The following is an 18,053-nucleotide window of genomic DNA, read 5'->3' as shown; positions in this document are numbered from 1 at the left end:
AAATCTTTAATAAGTTCCTCAAATGATTTTGATAAAAACTAACTTTGGGGATGCTTGGGTGGCTCAGTTGATTAAGCATCCGACTTCAGCTCAGGTCATGATCTCACGGTTCGTGAGCTCGAGCCCCACGTCAGGCTCTGTGCTGACGGCTCAGAGCCTGGAGCCCGCTTCGGATTCTGTGTCTCCCTCTCTCTCTGCCCCTCCCCTGCTCACACTGGATCTCTCTCTCAAGAATAAATAAACATAAAAAAAAAATTAACTTTGCCGGCTGCCTGGCTGGCTCAGTCAGTTAGAGCACACGACTTTTGATCTCAGTGGTGAGCTCCAGCCCCACACTGGGGTAGAGATTACTTTTAAAAAATTATGTATAAAAAAAACCCAGAAAACCAACTAACTTTGGTAGGGGTGGGGTGGGGCACACAGCTTCCAATAGCACTTGGGGTGCACACGAATCACCCGGGGTTTTGTTATGAGGGCTGATTCCGATTCGGCAGCTGTGGGCTAGGGGCCGAGATTCCCACTTCTAACAAGCTTCTGGATGATTCCAGGGCTGCCTACAGTGAGGGTTTACTGATGGGTAAACCCATCTCTCTCTCCTCCTCTCTCCTCCTCTCTCTCTCTCTCTCCTAGGCATAAAGGCTGCCCCTCGGTCTCCACAGAGATTGCCACATGACATCTACTTTGGGACACTGTTGTGGCCTGTGATATAATTGCTATCATCAGAGGCAGACCAGGCGTTTCCTCCCTGGGAGATCCTGAGGGGGCAACCACAGGCATCGTTGACGTGAAGGAAGATCGGATTGGGCTTTTCTCTCCTTTGCTGTTGCTTTGTCTGGGTCCCCCCCCACAAATCATTCTTATCTTTCATAGTTCAAGTCAATTCATCAATATGCACACTTGAGGAGTTTCAACATTTCAGATTTCAACATTCCCGCTGTCATTTAGTGGAAGCTCAGCACTCAAACCTGGCTATGCCCCCAGGAAGCAGAGACATTCTGCGACCATGTGCCGAGTTCATGACATTGAACTGAAGCGAAAGTCAGTACAAGCGACAATCCCAAAGCACATAAACGCACAAACAAAAAAAAGCAACACCACCTTTATAACAATGCTAAAAACAGGAAGAATTCAAGGTTTGAACTTGAGGCCCTACGGACTGGTCAATTTCTTCTTCCAGTGCCTTTCAATCTCTTAGACATCATTATCATGATCTCTCTTTACGTAATAATGATCCAGAAGCCACCGTCCATTGGTGATACGACTACATTTCATTCATATGGTTAGCTATTCATCTATCTTAGTGCAATATTGACTGTAATATTCAAGAATCGAATTTACATTTCCAAGGCCTACATAATTAGATCAGAACAATCTAGATCAGAACAATCAGAAACTGTACACTGTTTTCCCTACCTCCTACTGGCTCCATTCATCACCAAAAAGCGGTCATCTGCCCCAAGGTTCCACTGGCAAGAGTTGGTCAAAAAGCTCTATTTAAATCACCATAAGAAATCCATATTCTAAGTCATTCTCCACGTTATTAGAGTTGTAAGGAAATAAAAATACCACTTCTTTGGTGCAAGTGCTTAACCTGCATATCAACATGAATTCGTTATTGGCTTTACAGCCTTGTATCTGTAATTTTTAATTGAAAGGCACATGACATTTGAAACGCTCACACGAAAATGAAATTCAAAAAATAGCCGCACAGAAAACAGTCGCAAAATAAATGTACCAATTGAACTTACTTTGCTTTGCAAATATTCTTGGTATTCTACGTTATATTTCTTTAAAAGGTCCTTTTTCAATTCATCTGTCCTTGGGAATGCAATCTCCTTCAGTTTCTTTTAAAAATATATATATACATATTGATTAGTGGGATTCTCAGTACAGTCTTTCAGATCATCAGCTGAGAAATAAAAGCTGGTATGCGTATTAGAAATTAAGACACAAGTAACCAAAGATGATGGCGGAAATAGACGCTTCTCTTTGCCGTGGCTCCAAAACACAACTTTTCAGTAGGAAACGGAAAGGCTTATCCCTTTTGTAAGAGCCTCTGTTGACTCAACTAGGTAGACAAGGGCTCTGTTGAGTTAGGTACCCCGTGTTTACGTGGTGGGTTTGTCACTGCACACCGCACAGCAGGCCAACAGTGCGGCATCACGATTAAGACACTGGACAGCACGGTAGGGAGGGGCCGCTGGGCTTGACAGACCGTAACAGGCAACTGGGGCGCTTCGTGTACAAATACAGACTCCCAGGCCTACGCCCGGTTTCCCCGAATCAACGTGTTTCGGGGCAGGGTTGGGGAGTCTGGACCTCAAACAGCTTCTCAGTGATTTTTAGTGGCCGGAAAATCCGGGAAATCTGATTTAGTCCAAGCACCACCCTCTTTTTCAGAGATGAGGGAACAAAGGCCTACAGAGATGAGAAGTCTTCTCCAGTATCATGCAGCTAGCTGGTGGCCCCATTATTACTAGAATCCGAATCTAACTCTGGCCAGGCTGTCCCACTAAAATGTCTTTCCTTTTAATTTCCTGTCATCCATCCATTCATCCATCCATTTATTCAACAAGCATACACAAAGAAAACGTCTATGCTTTTGGAGAATTTTTTCCTATAAGCAAAAATAAGAATAACACTAAATTAGAGCAAAAGGCTCAGCTTGGTGGCTGGGCCCTTGGGTCCCCTATAGAACCGTCTGAGGTCGAAAGAACAAGAGGATTGAGAGAAATGCTCCATAAGGTATGGCAATGAGGGCCCCTTCGGACAAGTGTGTATAGAGATTTTTAAAAATGTAGATGGCCGTTTGCCAAAATCTGGGTTCTTACAGGCCACCTCAGGCCAGATGTAACTGGTAAGAGAGCCTTTCTTCTGTTATATGGTCAAGTATCTTTTGAGAGTTATTTAAAATTCCAGGCTGTGATTGGCTTTTTATATACGGTTTCATCTTTCTCCATGTAAGTTCAACCAAACTGCTTAAGGCAAAGGAGAAACATTAAAAACGTGTTCTTTAAAAGAATATATTCTCCAGCTAAAATTGTTTGAAGCTTGATATATCAGTTGCAAATGTTGATGGTAAATAAGTAACTTTTCAACAACTCTCTCCTTTTCCTTGAGAATATTTCAGGCTATCCACAAACACTTTATTATTAGCCCTTAGGCTAATCCTGCAAGAAGAAAATAGCTAGAACTTTGTGGCCGCCTTAACAATCAGCACTGATTTTCAAACAGTTTTGGGGTTCGGGACTGTATGGGATAATCAAAACCGGTTCAAGATGACTCTGAACCAAATCTGGGGAATTGGACACGCTTTCCGACAGTCTCTGGGAAGAACAGTGAATAATTCCTCCTCACGCCACAAGGCAAATTGAACACATTCTTGATCTTTTTTTCTCCCCCCGCCTCCCAGTTTCAATTAGACATCCCACCCTGGCTCAGTAACGATGATTAAAGGTCCAAGAAGAAATCGAAACATCTTGGCTAATGGAATTTTCTGTGCTCAAGCTCTCAAGAGGACGCGACGAAGGAGGAAAGGAGGTAGGGGCAGATCAATAACGGAGACTCGGGGAGCATTTGATCCCTCAGGGGAGAATCGACCCCACGATACCTTCATAATATCCTGTTTTTCAGGTACCGCACACTGCTGGTAATCTCGATGGCTGGGAAGCTTTTCCACAAACAAGCTAGAAAAACAGAAAGCACATCCTTAGCAGGATATAACAGAAGCAGCAGGTGGGCAGTGGTTTCTAGTATGAGAAAGAAACTCCTTTTCCAAATGGACATGTTTATTACATTATTATTACCCAACATCCTTTCCATCGGCCTTTTCACCAAAGGCGGACACGAACCTATCATTTTGGCATTACAGGGCGGTAAGCTCAGCGGACGGAGCACTGAGGTTACGAGGGTGAGGTTGCTCCCTGACGGACCGTGTCACATTGGTCCTTCTCAAGGTGCGGGGTGCTCAATCCCGCCACAGCGCCACCTTACTCACTTGTGGGGCTGGCAATACAGAGGGTCGTGGAAAAACGTTAAGAGTCTGAAAAGATCAATGTAATCTCTTCTCACCCCTGAAAAAGACTCAAAGGACCACTGGTGAATCCGTAGTGCCATGGTGTCTACTGACCAAAAATTCTTCGCTGAAAAGTCGCAACTAAGAGAAATAACAGCCAGAATCCCTAGTGGATTAGAAGGTGCTCACTAGGAGCTCATTATTCATCACCTTTTTGAGGAACAAGGGACAGTGGACGTAAAGGGAAATCCCAAGAGCAAACCAGATGCATCACTTTCAGGGTAAATGAACATTTTGTTTCACAAGGGCAGGGAATTTTGGGTGTGTGTTTTTTTTTTTTCTTACTGATGTATCCTATCCCTAGCTGGTAGAATAGTGTCCAGCTCATAGTGTGTGCTCAATAAATATTTGTTAAATAAAGAAATAGTCCTTCCTTGATGGATCATGGTGGGCTATAAACACTATTTTTGATCAGCTAATATATGATACCTTATCATTATTGGTGTTCTCCTCCTTACAGATCACACCTGCTTGCCTTCGTCATGCTGCCTACAGGCGACAGTGGAACCCACAACTGCAAGATCATGACCTGAGCCGAAGTCGGACGCTTAACCAACTGAGCCACCCAGGCGCCCATAACTCTCATTTCTTTGAATAAGAAAATTGCGGCTTAAAGAGGCTATGTAAAGTGTTAGTTGCCTAAAGCTTTATAAATAGAATAAAGTCACAACCGTTTAGAGTTGAAGAGAGCTTAGAGATTTCTGCCCGTAAGTCTTCCATTTGTAGATAAGGAACTGAGGCCCGCACAGGACAAGTGAATTACAGGTTGTCACGTGGTTAATGACAGAAGGGAATTCACACACTCTGATGACTCAGTATAGTGGCTTTTTGGTGTTACCACACTTAACGTTTCCACAGAAATGTGTACAAACACGCAAGGAGAAGGCAAAACAGAAATGTTACCGATCGGTAACTTAGAGTTCAGAAATTAAGACTTTTGGAACACGTGCACTATCCATGATGCCTGGTGGCCTCCAATTTCACATTTATTGGTTGGCGCTCTAGAAACTAATGGTCTTCCCCAGTAGGCTGAGCGTTGTGAACCACCAACTTCTCAGGGGTCCTCGGGTTAAGTCCCCAACGGAACGAGTGAAATCAACCAACATGTGAGTTTCAGTTAAAATAAAAGTACGAGTTTCAGCTTAGATTGAACAGTTACTGGTAACAGATCCTCCCACCAGTAAACGGGCAAAAGAGGGAGGAAACTCCAGACCTCATTTCTGTTAATTCTTAAGCCGGGACACATTACTCAAAAGTGTCTAACGGGAAGGATGCTGTTTTCTACACGGCTGTTCAGAGGCGGCCACTTCCACTCAACGTTCTGGAAGCTCTTTTATACAGAACGTTATTACACAGCTAAATAAATTGCTTTTGTAAAAAAAATAGTCACGCTAGAGGCGCCTGGGTGGCTCAGTCAGTTAAGCCTCTGACTTGATTGTGGCTCTGGTCATGATGTCGAGATCCATGAACTGGGCCGCACATTAGGCTTTGCACTAGCAGCGAGGAGTCTGGTTGGGATTTGGGATTCTCTCTCTCCCTCTCTCTCTGCTCCTCCCCTGTTCGTGCACGTGCTCCCTCTCTCAAAATAAATAAATAAACTTAAAAAAAAAAAAAAGAATAGCTCTTCTCTGAGCCAGGAAGGCTCCATATTTGCTGAAGCTCTCTCCATTGCTTCAAAAAACAAAACAAAACAAAACAAAACTATAATGTGAAACCGACTGTTCCTTTCTATCCCTGAATCAGATCCTTCGTATAACTGCCAACTTATCCCCCAGTCGCAACCCATCAAATCAAACTTTAAAACTGTTAACGGCAGGGCGCCTGGGTGGCTCAGTGGATTAAGCATCCGACTTCGGCTCAGGTCACGATCTCACGGTTCGTGGGTTCGAGCCCCACGTCGGGCTCTGTGCTGCCGGCTCGGAGCCTGGAGCCTGCTTCCGATTCTGTGTCTCCCTCTCTGTCTGCTTCTCCCCTGCTCATGCTTTCTCTCTGTCTCTCAAAAATAAATAAACGTTAAAAAATTAAAAAAAAAAAAAAACCTGTTAATGGCATGTTCTAGGCACCGTAGACAGAGCTACAATCTGGCTCCTACTCGCACAAAACTTACATCCCTGTGGGGGAGAATGGCATAAAACAAGACATTTCCTTTGTGAGAAGTGTCAAAGAGAAAGATACGCAGGTCACTGCACTGGCCTGTAGAGAAGGTATCTCCTGTCCCCGAACCTCACTCCATCCCGAGCCTCAGAAATGGTGTGGGGACGCCTTTGAATACATTCCTTTCTGAGTTAAAAGCCTGGACACGTAACGCTTTTGGAGACTGCAAAACTGGTCTGCGTGGGAAAATATTCCCGGCATCCAAACCGTCTCACCAAAACAGCTTGTGAACATTTCCCCACTTTTCTCGTTTTGAAGGCCTCCGAAACTAAAGACTTACGTTATAAATTTGTTATAAAGGACAAAGGCATTTTCCAAATTTCCTTCTTCCATATACACCGAAGCCATCCTTTCCATCTCTACTCCGGATCTAAAGTAGCGGCGTGGGGTGATGTCCTCCGTGATGGTGATATTACAACCAAGCTTGCTCAGGGCACGGACTCGCTCTTCCGGGCTGAGGGAAACATCCGTGTGGTCAGGCATGGCAGCTAGCTTTCTCTGCAAAGCAAAATTTGAATCTCTGGTTATGGTAAGAAATGAATAGGACTGCGATTCTGGATGTATCTTCTGTACTAAGTACCTGACACCAGTACCCAAGGAGAAAGAGTTAACGTAAGAGTTAACGATAAGAGTTAATGTATAAAGAGTTCCATAAGAGTTCCGTATAAAGAGTTCCGTAAGTTAACGATAAAGAGTTCCGTAAGAGTTAACGATACGACCGGGCACCTGGGTGGCTCAGTCGGTTAAGCGTCCGACTTCGGCTCAGGTCATGATCTCACGGTTTGTGAGTTCGAGCCCCAAGTCGGGCTCTGTGCCGACAGCTCAGAGCCTGGAGCCCGCTTCGGATTCTGTGTCTCCCTCTTTCTCTCTCCTCCCCCCCTCATGCTCTGTCTCTCTCTTCTCAAAAATAAATAAACATTAAAAAAATTTTTTTAGGGGCGCGTGGGTGGCGCAGTCGGTTAAGCGTCCGACTTCAGCCAGGTCACGATCTCGCGGTCCGGGAGTTCGAGCCCCGCGTCGGGCTCTGGGCTGATGGCTCGGAGCCTGGAGCCTGTTTCCGATTCTGTGTCTCCCTCTCTCTCTGCCCCTCCCCCGTTCATGCTCTGTCTCTCTCTGTCCCAAAAATAAATAAACGTTGAAAAAAAAAAATTAAAAAAAAAAATTTTTTTTAAAAAGAGTTAACGACACAACAAAAGCAAAGCCTTTGTGCGACAAGTGTATGTAACAAATTCTTAAAAATGCAATGATTGTAAGCCTTGTTCCAATGCTACTTATTTGCAGTTCCCAACCTCTGTGTCATGAATAGTGCCTTATGCAATAAAATTTGTTGGCAGGTCTTTAAACCTCATTTTAGGAAAGGATGGTCAAGATAATGCATCCGGCGGGACAGTAAAAGCAAAGCACAAAAAAATAGCTCAGGAAAGAACTGAAAGAAAGAATGGAAAGAATCTAATGACATGCCTGTATGAAAATCATAGCCTATAAATGAATTTATGGCCTTTGCAGATTTTTGTATCAGTTACTTTGGAAAGAAAATATTGTACTGCTGTCCTTGAAGGACACAGTTGAAGAGAGGTTTGTTTTTTTTTTTTAATGTTTTTATTTATTTTTGAGAGAGAGAGAGAGACAGAGCGTGAGTGAGGAAGGGGCAGAGAGAGGGAGACACAGAATCCGAAGCAGGCTCCAGGTTCCGAGCCGTCAGCACAGAGCCCGACGTGGGGCTCAAACCCACGAACTGTGAGATCACGACCTGAGCAGGAGTCAGATGCTTAGCTGACTGAGCCACCCAGGCGCCCCTGGTACGAATTCTTACTAGGCCTCCGCCTGCACCTAGAGATTGGAGTCAGGCTCGAAGAGCCCGTGTTTGAACTGATGTCCCCAGAGGTCCTCGCGCATGCCGCAGCTGAGGAAGCACTGGATTAGACCACTCCACCCTGCTTACCATCCTTTGATGCAACAAGAATGGAATTAGCCCAGAGCAGAATCAGGTCTCCAAGTCTGCCTCCGTCAGTCGAGGGTCGGTGGACTACAGTCTGGGCAGAGCACGTGATGAAAAGGTATGTGGACAGCTAAACAAGTAATCGAGCTAGACATGGTTTCCGTCTGGCTGTGAGTTCCGGAGCCAAGGTTCAAGGACAGGGTGCAATGAATCGGACGTTTGCAGGTCTTGCAATGGCCCGAGGTCTGTTTTGGTGGCAGTTTTGAAGCAGAGAGGACCCCAGGGACCTGGAATCATTCTTCCAGAAAGTATGCTCTATAACCAGCCAGAGAAGCACAAACACGTTCCCTCTGTTTCCTTCTCCCTGAGAAAACTCAGGGCCTGGGCTTCTCTGCCTTGAAGGTCTCCAGCTATCGCTCCCGGGACTGGGTGCCCAGGTCAGTTTAGAACAGAAGGGACAGGGGCGCCTGGGTGGCTCATTCGGCTTAGTGTCCGACTCTTGATTTCAGCTCAGGTCATGGCCTCACAGTTCGTGAGCTCGAGCTGTGCATCGGACTTTGGGCCGATAGTGCAGAGCCTGCTTGGGATTGTCTCTCTCCCTCCTTCTCTCTCTCTCTCTGCCCCACCTCCCTCAAGATAAATAAATAGACATTAAAAAAAAAAAAAAAAAAAAAAGAACAGAAGAAATAAGACTTATCAGCCTCCCACAGCCCGTCTTTGGGTCCAAGTTATGAAGAAAACCTGGGACACCGGATTTGTGACCGTGGCACCTTAAATCTACTCTCACGTGGCCCAGGATTCTGAGATCAGACAGGTGTGAGTGAACTCAGCCCTTCCTAAGAGACTTCACCTTAAATTGAGGCACACTTCCTTCTAGCCAAACCCTGCTGTGGCATTCTCATTTTTGAAAAGACTTTCTAATTTCAGGGGCATCTGGGTGGCTCAGTCGGTTAAGCGTCCGACTTCAGCCAGGTCACGATCTCGTGGTCCATGAGTTCGAGCCCCGTGTCGGGCTCTGGGCTGATGGCTCAGAGCCTGGAGCCTGTTTCGGATTCTGTGTCTCCCTCTCTCTCTGCCCCTCCCCCGCTCATGCTCTGTCTCTCTCTCAAAAAATAAACAAACATTAAAAAAAAAAGACTTTCTCATTTCAGAGAAGCTGGCGGAGGCTTCCGCTCCTCAGAGGCAGGAATGGAAGCCTGTGGAGTCCGAGCCTCAGGTGCCTGACTAGGTGTCATCTTGTCACTAGGTGAGAAGTCCAGCAGCACAGCCACCACGCTCAGTGCAGCGCTCAGCAGCACTAAAGGAAAATGTCACCATTTGACCACAGATAAAGGCTTCGGTGATAGCAGAACATGATGGGGAGAGAGAAAAATCTGTGGAAATTAGCACACTTTCCGAAGGGGGTTTCCAGCCTCTTGTACGTGCAAAAGCAATTTGTCCACTTTTTATTACTATAGAGTCCACACTGAATTATAACTATTTGTGGATACTGTTTTCAGTTCCTTGGGAACTCCTGGAGGGGCCAGAATCATTGTCCATCCAGCCTCACTGCCTAGGATAGAGCGTATTCTTTGCGGCACAGATGATAATCAATAAACGTACCAAAGAAAGGAGAAAGAGAGAAAAAGCTGCAATGTGATTATACCTAGACTATCTTTTCCCCTGAAAGTAAAAATACGATTTACTTTTCCTCTGCTGAATGGTCCTGTTCTTCCCAAATGCAAAACTGATTTCCGAAATAAACCGGGAAGAGCCCGGCACCTTCGTCCACCTGTAACGTTGGGTTTGCGGGTGGGGTTCTTGGATGAAAACGCAAAATCCCCAGCTGAAAAACTCCTCACTGTTCATTTTTACACTGACACGTCCACTAACATTTTAATCATTTCTATATCATGTTCTAGAAAACACACAAGACCCTCGAAAAGGATGAGGGGGGCCGCCTCGATTCCCCCACGGTGCCCGGACCACACGGGGTTCCGACGGTTCTCTGCTCCTCGCCCCGTCTGAGCAGCTGAACACCTGTCAGGGCCATCTTGGCAAAGAGGACTTGGGTCCCAACCTGTTTTGGAGCAAGAACCAGGCCTTGCCTTTCTCTGTGTTCTGGGGCTAAAGCTTTGCAGATGTCAGGCGCTCAGTCCACTGTGGCTGTTAGTGCTGTCCACGGGGCCACGGGGCTGGCTGCGGTGAGCGGGGTGGGAGGCTGGTCAGGAGAAGGGGGACGGTCCTAACGGCTCCCCTTTATCAAGCCCTCATGACAGGCTGGGAACGTTAAAAATATTGTTCCCAATTGTCGAAAGGCACAAAGTACAAAAACGGGGCCATGGAGATTATATAATGTGCCTACATTCTCACCCAGAGAACGATCTGGGACACAGACTATGCCTCTGTGATCCCAGGGCCCCTGTTACTTCCTCTCCGCCATCTTGTTCTTTCCAAGATGCACCTGGAGAAGGTGCCTACGGTGTTGGGCTGTGAGGGGAAACGTGAGAAGAAGGAAGTTCCAAGTACGCAGCCATTTACGCAGGATTCCAAAGCAGCGTCTATGTGTTACACACAGAATGTTTCCCTGGGTCCCTACCACACAACGTAAGCTTCCCATTTTTATCTGGAAAGAAGCTGAGGTCCCTCCTACAAAGTCAACTCTGTAGTTCTCCTTCCCCGGTGTTCTGCTGAAGGACCACGCTCTTGGAGTCTAACCAGAGAAATTAAAATTTCACACTTTTGTGGACCAAGCCATTATTTTTAGTTCCAGCAAAGATGGCTTTATTAGTCACTTCCTCAAAGGCGAGGACCACACAGATGGATGAAAAGCGACAAGTACAAAACTTCTTGAAGTAATTGTGACTCATTTCACATTCGCTATGTTTCTGTTCTTCTTTTTGGGTTTTCAGACCATATGTAAGCTATCGGTGGGCATTACCTACCAGAGAATTCACAGTAAATGGCTGATCCATGCTGTCCGGTCTATAGAAGGAAGGTGCCGATGGCTTCTTCCCAATCACTTCGTCTGTTTCAAAGACAAAAAGCAGAGCCCCGGTTATTTTTTGAGAATTCGAGTCTCAAATCTCAAACCCCAGGGTTATTTCTGGCTCCGAATATAAACAAATCGAAATGACTTATATAACCTGAGTGATGGGAGAGACTTTGGAAGTCTCTTCCTGAACTTACAAAATTGCAGGTGGTTATGGTTTCTCTTAAAGCAGACCTCTAAAAGTGGGGGTGTGAAGAGAGTTATCGAGGAGTACCCGGCGTGTCTTCTGAGTGCTTTCTTTTCTTTTTTCTTTTTAACGTTTATTTATTTTTGAGAGAAAGAGAGAGAACGCACGTGCACGCGGGGGGGGGGGGGGCAAAGAGAGAGAGAGGGAGAGAGGATCCCAAGCAGTTTCCGCTCTCTCGGCACAGAGCCCAACACAGAGCTCGAACTCATGAACCGTGAGATCGTGACCTGAGCTGAAATCAAGAGTTGAACTTAGGGCGCCTGGGTGGCGCAGTCGGTTAAGCGTCCGACTTCAGCCAGGTCACGATCTCGCGGTCCGTGAGTTCGAGCCCCGCGTCGGGCTCTGGGCTGATGGCTCAGAGCCTGGAGCCTGTTTCCGATTCTGTGTCTCCCTCTCTCTCTGCCCCTCCCCCGTTCATGCTCTGTCTCTCTCTGTCCCAAAAATAAATAAATGTTGAAAAAAAAAAATTTAAAAAAAAAAAAAAAAAAAAAAAAAGAGTTGAACTTAGTTGACTGAGCCACCCAGGCGCCCCTGGGTGTTTTCTTACTTTGTTCAAAGGGAGAAAGGTCATAAGAGTTAACAGCGTGGACCCTGGAGCCATGGACTTCTACACCTGGAGTCAGTCTGGGCCTAAGCTCAGCTTTACTAGCTCTGGAAGGTGGAACTGTGACAGCCCTGTGGCCCCTGCGGTTGGGTATCCATGGGTTTGTGTACCCTTGAGTGTGGATGGGCCTGAAACTGACTTCTAATCAAGGGTACATAGCAAAGGAATACTACTCCCATGTTTATGTTATGTCACATGGCAAGGATGAGGTGGTTTTCCAGATATATTAAGAGCTCTAACCAGTCGGCATGGAATTAATCCAAAGAACGTTTATCCAGGGTGGGCCTGACCTAATCAGGCGAAACCTTTCAAAGAGTGAGATCTTCCCCTGCTGATTTTGAAGACTCAGCCGCCCTAAGTACCACAGCCCCAGGGACATGGATTCTGCCAGTAGTCACGTGAGTCTGGAAGAGCGCCTGGAGCCTCATGAGATTCTCACCGGGTCAGCAATGCCGTTCCTGCTATGTGATACCCTGAACACAGGACCCAGTTCTGCTGTGCCCAGGCTCCAGACCCACAAAACTCTGAGACAATAAATGTACGTTGTCTCAAGCCACGAAGCTTGTGGTGATGTGTAAAGCAGGAACAGAAAACGAATATGCCAGCTACGTGCCTGCACATGAGTTTTACAGCCTTTTTGTGCAAACCGACGGGGGGGGGGGATAAACTGACCTATGTCACATAGTGGGGGCAAGGATTACATGCGTTAGCACAGAAAGTGCTCGGGAGAGTTCCTAGCACACAGTCGATATTATAGAAGTGTTAGCTATCATTAGAATCTTTATTTTGCAGTCGTGGAAAGGGAGGCTCTGCGATGTTAGGTGAACGTGCTCAAGTTCAAACAGTCACTCAGTGAACATTAGCCTCCTTCCTTCTTGTGCTACTTTGGGTCAGGCAATGCCTCACCACTTCCCACTTCTGAATTCACTTTGAACTTTCACTCCACTCATCGTTTATGTGATGTTGGACATGTAGCTTTTCTGCAGTTCCTCATTTATGGTACGAGGGGCTTAACCTATCTTCATTCAGATTAGAGCATTCTGTGGTTCTAGAAATCTCAGACGTAGATCATTCAACCCTCCTGCGCCTTTTTTCTGGCCCGAATCCATGCCCGAGAAATCCTTCAAGGAAAGTCAGGTTGGCAGGTTCTAACGTTTCCCTTCCATCGTCTCCAGTGATGCCTGGGGTAACACTGGGATCTAAGCTTGCGGGCTGCAGCACTGACCGGGCGAGTGCCACAGCCTCAGTGTCATTTAAAACCCTGATTAATCCTGGTGCCACTGAATGTAGGCAGTCCCATTTGGGGAATCACCAGTCCTCAGTGAGAAGAAATAAACCAGGAGAGAAAGAAAGAAAGAAAGAAAGAAAGAAAGAAAGAAAGAAAGAGAAAGAAAAGGAGGGAAGGAAGGAAGGAAGGAAGGAAGGAAGGAAGGAAGGAAGGAAGGAAGGAAGGATTAAAGGAGTTAAAGAAACAGAACAAAAAGGCTTATGGGGTATTTGGGACTGGGTGGGGGGAAGGGAGGAAAGGACAAGGAAATATTATTAGTTAGTCATTGACTAGGGTCTTGTAAAGCCTAGAACTATTTTTTAGGGGTTACTCAGATCCTTAAAGGGAGAACAAATAATTCTGATAGTTAAAAACATTAGAACAGCAGTTCTTAAACTTTACTGTATCTAAAAGTTATGTAAACCTGAGGCTGGTTTAAAATGCAGATTCCTAGGGGGCGCATGGGTGGCTCAGCCCGTTAAGCGTCTGGTCATGATCTCACTGTCGGTGGGTTCGAGCCCTGCATCAGTCTCTGTGCTCAGCTCAGAGCCTGGAGCCTGCTTCAGATCCTGTCTCTCTTTCTCTCTCTTCCCCTCCCTGGCTCATGCTTTGTCTCTCTCTCTCTCAAAAAATGAATAAACATTAAAAAAAAAGTTGGGGGGCGCCTGGGTGGCTCAGTTGGTTGGGTGTTCAGCTTCGGCTTAGGTCATGATCTCATGGTTTGTGAGTTCGAGCCCCACATCGGGCTCTGTGCTGACAGCTCAGAGCCTGGAGCCTGTTACAGATTCTGTCTCTCTCTCTCTCTCTCTCTCTCTCTCTCTCTGCCCCTCCCTGGCTTGCACTGTCTCTCTCTCAAAAATAAATAAACATTAAAAATTTTTTTAAATAAATAAACATTACAAAATTTAAAAAATGTTTAATGCAGATTCCTAGGATTTACCCACAAGGATTCTGAATCCATCCGTTCCAAGCCCACCAACAGGCATTGATTGTTAAGATGTGGCCCAGATATATTTGATTCATGAGGTTTCCAGCCTGGCACCAGAAAATGCAGGTATCTGGCACTTTACATTTCCAGAGGAGTGAGAAAGGTAGATTCCACTGGGAAAAAAGGTAGATTCAGCGGGTAAAGAAGATGTGGTTTATATATACGATGGAATCCTACTTGGCAACGAGGAAGAATAAAATCGTGCCATTTGCAGCAACGTAGATGGAACTGGAGGCTATTATGCTAAGTGAAATAAGTCAGAGAAAGACAGGTATCATATGTTTTCATAGATGATAAACTTGTTTCACATATGAGAAACTTAATGGAAGACCACGGGGGAAGAGAAGGGGAAAAATAGTTACAGAGCGGGGGGAGGCAAGCCACAAGAGACTCTTGAATACAGAGAGCAAACTGAGGGCTTATGGGGGATGGGGGAGAGGGGACCATGGGTGATGGGCATCGAGGAGGGCACTTGTTGGGATGAGCACTGGGTGTTGTACGTAAGCGATGAACCAAGGGAATCTACCCCCAAAACCAAGAGCATACTATACCCACTGTATGTTAGCCAATTTGACAATAAATTATATTTAAAAAAAAAAAGAAAAAGAAAAGGTAAATTCAGGGCTGGGCGGCCAAAAACAATGCTCAGCGCGCACAAAACTCAGACCAACCTCTCTGTAACGAGCTTCTGAATGTCTCCGATGTTTAATACAGTATATCTTAAACACCAGAATCTAGTCACTCCTCATAGATGCAAACCGATCACTGTTCTAAGTCCCACATGAAAATTTATTTCTAGTTCATAAATAGAAACCAACTCCCCTCAATCTAAGATGAAAGATGTTTATAGATTGTTCGGTCAATGTATTTTTTTTTTCTTTCTTTTGCACCATTAACTACTCAGTGGCAGCGTTCCTGTCTTAATATGCTTTTTAATCTCTAACCCTAGCACTCATCAGTTTCAATACAAACAATTACCCAAGTCCGCATAACCAGGTTGTGTTCTCTAGACCAGTAGCTGCCAAGGTGTAGGGTCCCCAACATCCTTGTAAGGGATGCGCTAGGTCAGTGTTGTTTTCATAATACCGTGAAAACACTGTTTGCTCCGTTACCATCGCTCCCTCACAACTTTGCAGTGGAGACTTCCAGACGGTGTAAGTGAATGGAATACTTCTTTGCATATTCCTGTAAATGTCTGTTTTAATTTTTAATACGGTAAACCTAAATCAATATGGCCCACGTGAGCAAAGCTTTTCGGTATCGTTGGTAATTTTCAAGAGTGCAGCGGGGTCCCGAGACCAAGAAGTTTGGAGACGGCCGCTCTAGACCAGCCGTGAGAACAAACAAGACAGAACCAAAGCTCGCCAGGCTCCTTGAATCTAACCAGAAACGCAGGGGGCCAGAAGAATCTAAAAGATTCGAGTATCACCTTCCGCTTGTGCTGCTGGGGTCCTGCTAAAATCATTGAAAAGCTGAGGGCACGGGGGCACCTGGGTGACTCAGTGGGTTAAGCATCCGGCTCTTGATTTCGACTCAGGTCATGATCCCGAGGTCAGGGGATCGAGCCCCACGGGATCGGGCTCCACGCTGGGCGTGATTCTCTCTCTCTCTGTCTCTCTCTCTCTCTCTCTGTCTCTCTCTCAAGATTTTCTCTCCATCTGCCCCACTTCCCCATCCTCTCGCTCTCTCAAGTGAAAAATAAAATAAAATAAAATAATAAATAAATAAATAAATAAATAAATAAACAAACAAACCGAGGGCACAGTGAGAGGTGCCTGACCTCACAGAACCCGAGACCCAGAAGAACAGATGCCACAGACGGCTGGATATTTGTGAGACCCATTCTCTTTCCCTCACAGAAAAATATAATGTTTAGCTGATATATAGCCACCCGGGGAGAATCTACATTTTCCAGCCTGTCTTGGCCTTCGACGTGGCCATGTCCCCAAGCCCTGCCAAGGGGGTGTGACCAGAAGTACTCCGATCAGAGTCTGGATCCTGCCCTTGGAGGAAGGGCCGCCTCCTCCTGCCCCTCCTGCCGGCTGGAATGTGGCTGCACAGGGGCAGGTGAGCCAGCACGGCCAGGAGCGAGAGCCAGGGCAAAGCCAGAAGAGAAGGAACCTTGCAACTTGCTGGCCCTCAGACCACGATGACAGAGACGCATCTCTGTCTTGTGCAATCCTGTTTCTTTGTTTAGGCAGCTGGGCCTGCATCTTGACAGATGCAACGTGTTTTACCTGGAAAGGATGATTCAGCATAGCCCAGGGGAGACCGTGACGAGTGCGGATGTGGAAACACACACCCTCCGTCATAGCCCCCTACTCACTCGGCCTGTCCTGCCTCCACCCCTCCGCCCGGGCTACAGGGAGTAGCAGAAACATCCCCCCTTCCTCCTCTTGTCCTCACAGCTCACCCAAATCCTGCCCAGCCTGTGAGATCCCACGTACCTAGAAGGTTCTAGAAGGTCCGAACCTTCCCTTAGCTAACAGATAGTACAAGCTACAGCCCCAAAGGCAACATTCGATTGTTATGAATGTCTCATTTGGTTGTTAGGGTAAATTAAGCAATTTTTAAGTTAGTTATCGATATTTACAAGTTGGGAGATTTCATGTACAAATTCAGGTTTCAGCTGCTCTTAAAAATAAAATATCAGAGGATCTGGCATCATTAGGCCCAGTACCTAGGACGTTTATTTGTTTGTATCTTCCATCCTGAGTTTAGGACAGCACCTGCTACAAATGCGTATTTGCTGAGTGAATGAAGAAGCAAAGTTTACAGTATTCACCCCATCACATTCCCAGATGTACAGCCAAAGTAAATACTCGGCTCAAATAAGGTCTAAAACACGCCCCCCAAATGCACCAGCCTTCAAGAACATGCGGGCAGCTCATTTAATTCTCTTAATACACACCTGTTCATTAATTCAGTCATATATTCATTCAACAAACATCCACTGACCATCTAGGATGCACGAGGCATTGTTCTAGGCACGCGGGACATGACCGAAACTGGCAAAGATTCCTGCCCTTCGTGGCGTTTACAATCTAGCCGGGAGAGACAGATAAATAATAAACCTCTTACATAAATTGTACGGTAAGTTAAGATAACACATGCTTTTGGAAAAAGAAAAAGCAAACCAGGAGCCCTGGGGAGGGGTCGACTGGGCAGCAGAGGGCAGGGGAGGGGGTCTCACTCTGAATGCAAAAATGAAGCAAGGGCTTGAAGGAGGTGAGGGAGAGGAAAGAGAGAGATGGTGCAAAGGCCCTGGGGTAGACGCATCAGCAGGCTTGAGAGAAAGCAAGAAGGCTGCTGGCTGCAGCAGAGAGGAGGCTGAGGAAATGAAGCCAGAGGGGTGAGGAAGGTGAGGAGGCATACAGGTCTCCATATCCACCTCTGCTCTTGCTTGGACTGAAACGGGGGACTTTTCAGGGGGTTCAGCGAAGAAGTGATGAAAACGGCATTATAATTTTATTTTATTTTTTTAAAAGAGTGGGTTTTTTTTAATTTGTAGTATTTATTTATTTTTGAGAGAAAGAGAGAGAGACAGAGCAGGAGCGGGGAAGGGGCAGAGAGAGAGCGAGACGCAGAATCCGAAGCAGGCTCCAGGCTCCGAGCTGTCAGCACAGAGCCCGACGTGGGGCTCAAACTCACGAACCGTGTGGGATCATGCCCTGAGCCGAAGTTGGGCATGAACCGACTGAGCCCCCCAGGCGCCCCGGCATTATAATTTTAAAAAGCCCCTCGGGTGTGCCAGGGAAGAAGCCGGCGGTCAGTGAAGGGGCCACCGCAGGGATCCAGGGCAGAGGTG

At 46.3% G+C, this 18,053-nt stretch overlaps 1 protein-coding gene across 3 annotated transcripts in view; it reads right to left on the bottom strand.

Annotated features, from left to right (window-relative positions):
* STAMBPL1 (STAM binding protein like 1) overlaps nt 1-18,053 on the bottom strand; it is a 49,307-nt gene that overhangs the window by 13,687 nt on the left and 17,567 nt on the right. For 2 of the 3 annotated variants that reach the window (XM_045439486.1, XM_045439485.1), the window contains exons 2-5: nt 11,093-11,175; nt 6,510-6,727; nt 3,611-3,686; nt 1,749-1,844 (exon numbers count right to left, since the gene is read on the bottom strand). In XM_045439486.1, coding sequence (XP_045295442.1) covers nt 1,749-1,844; nt 3,611-3,686; nt 6,510-6,727; nt 11,093-11,122 — 420 coding nt within the window. In that variant the 5' untranslated portion in view covers nt 11,123-11,175. Of the gene's footprint in view, nt 1-1,748; nt 1,845-3,610; nt 3,687-6,509; nt 6,728-11,092; nt 11,176-17,156; nt 17,290-18,053 lie in introns of those variants that run through there. The other variant, XM_045439487.1, reaches the window with a different exon arrangement.

Source organism: Leopardus geoffroyi, chromosome D2 (assembly GCF_018350155.1).
Source record: "Leopardus geoffroyi isolate Oge1 chromosome D2, O.geoffroyi_Oge1_pat1.0, whole genome shotgun sequence".
Taxonomy (NCBI): domain Eukaryota; kingdom Metazoa; phylum Chordata; class Mammalia; order Carnivora; family Felidae; genus Leopardus; species Leopardus geoffroyi.
Note: the sequence above shows the minus strand (reverse complement) of the source record. Positions and strands in the feature narration are given on the sequence as shown.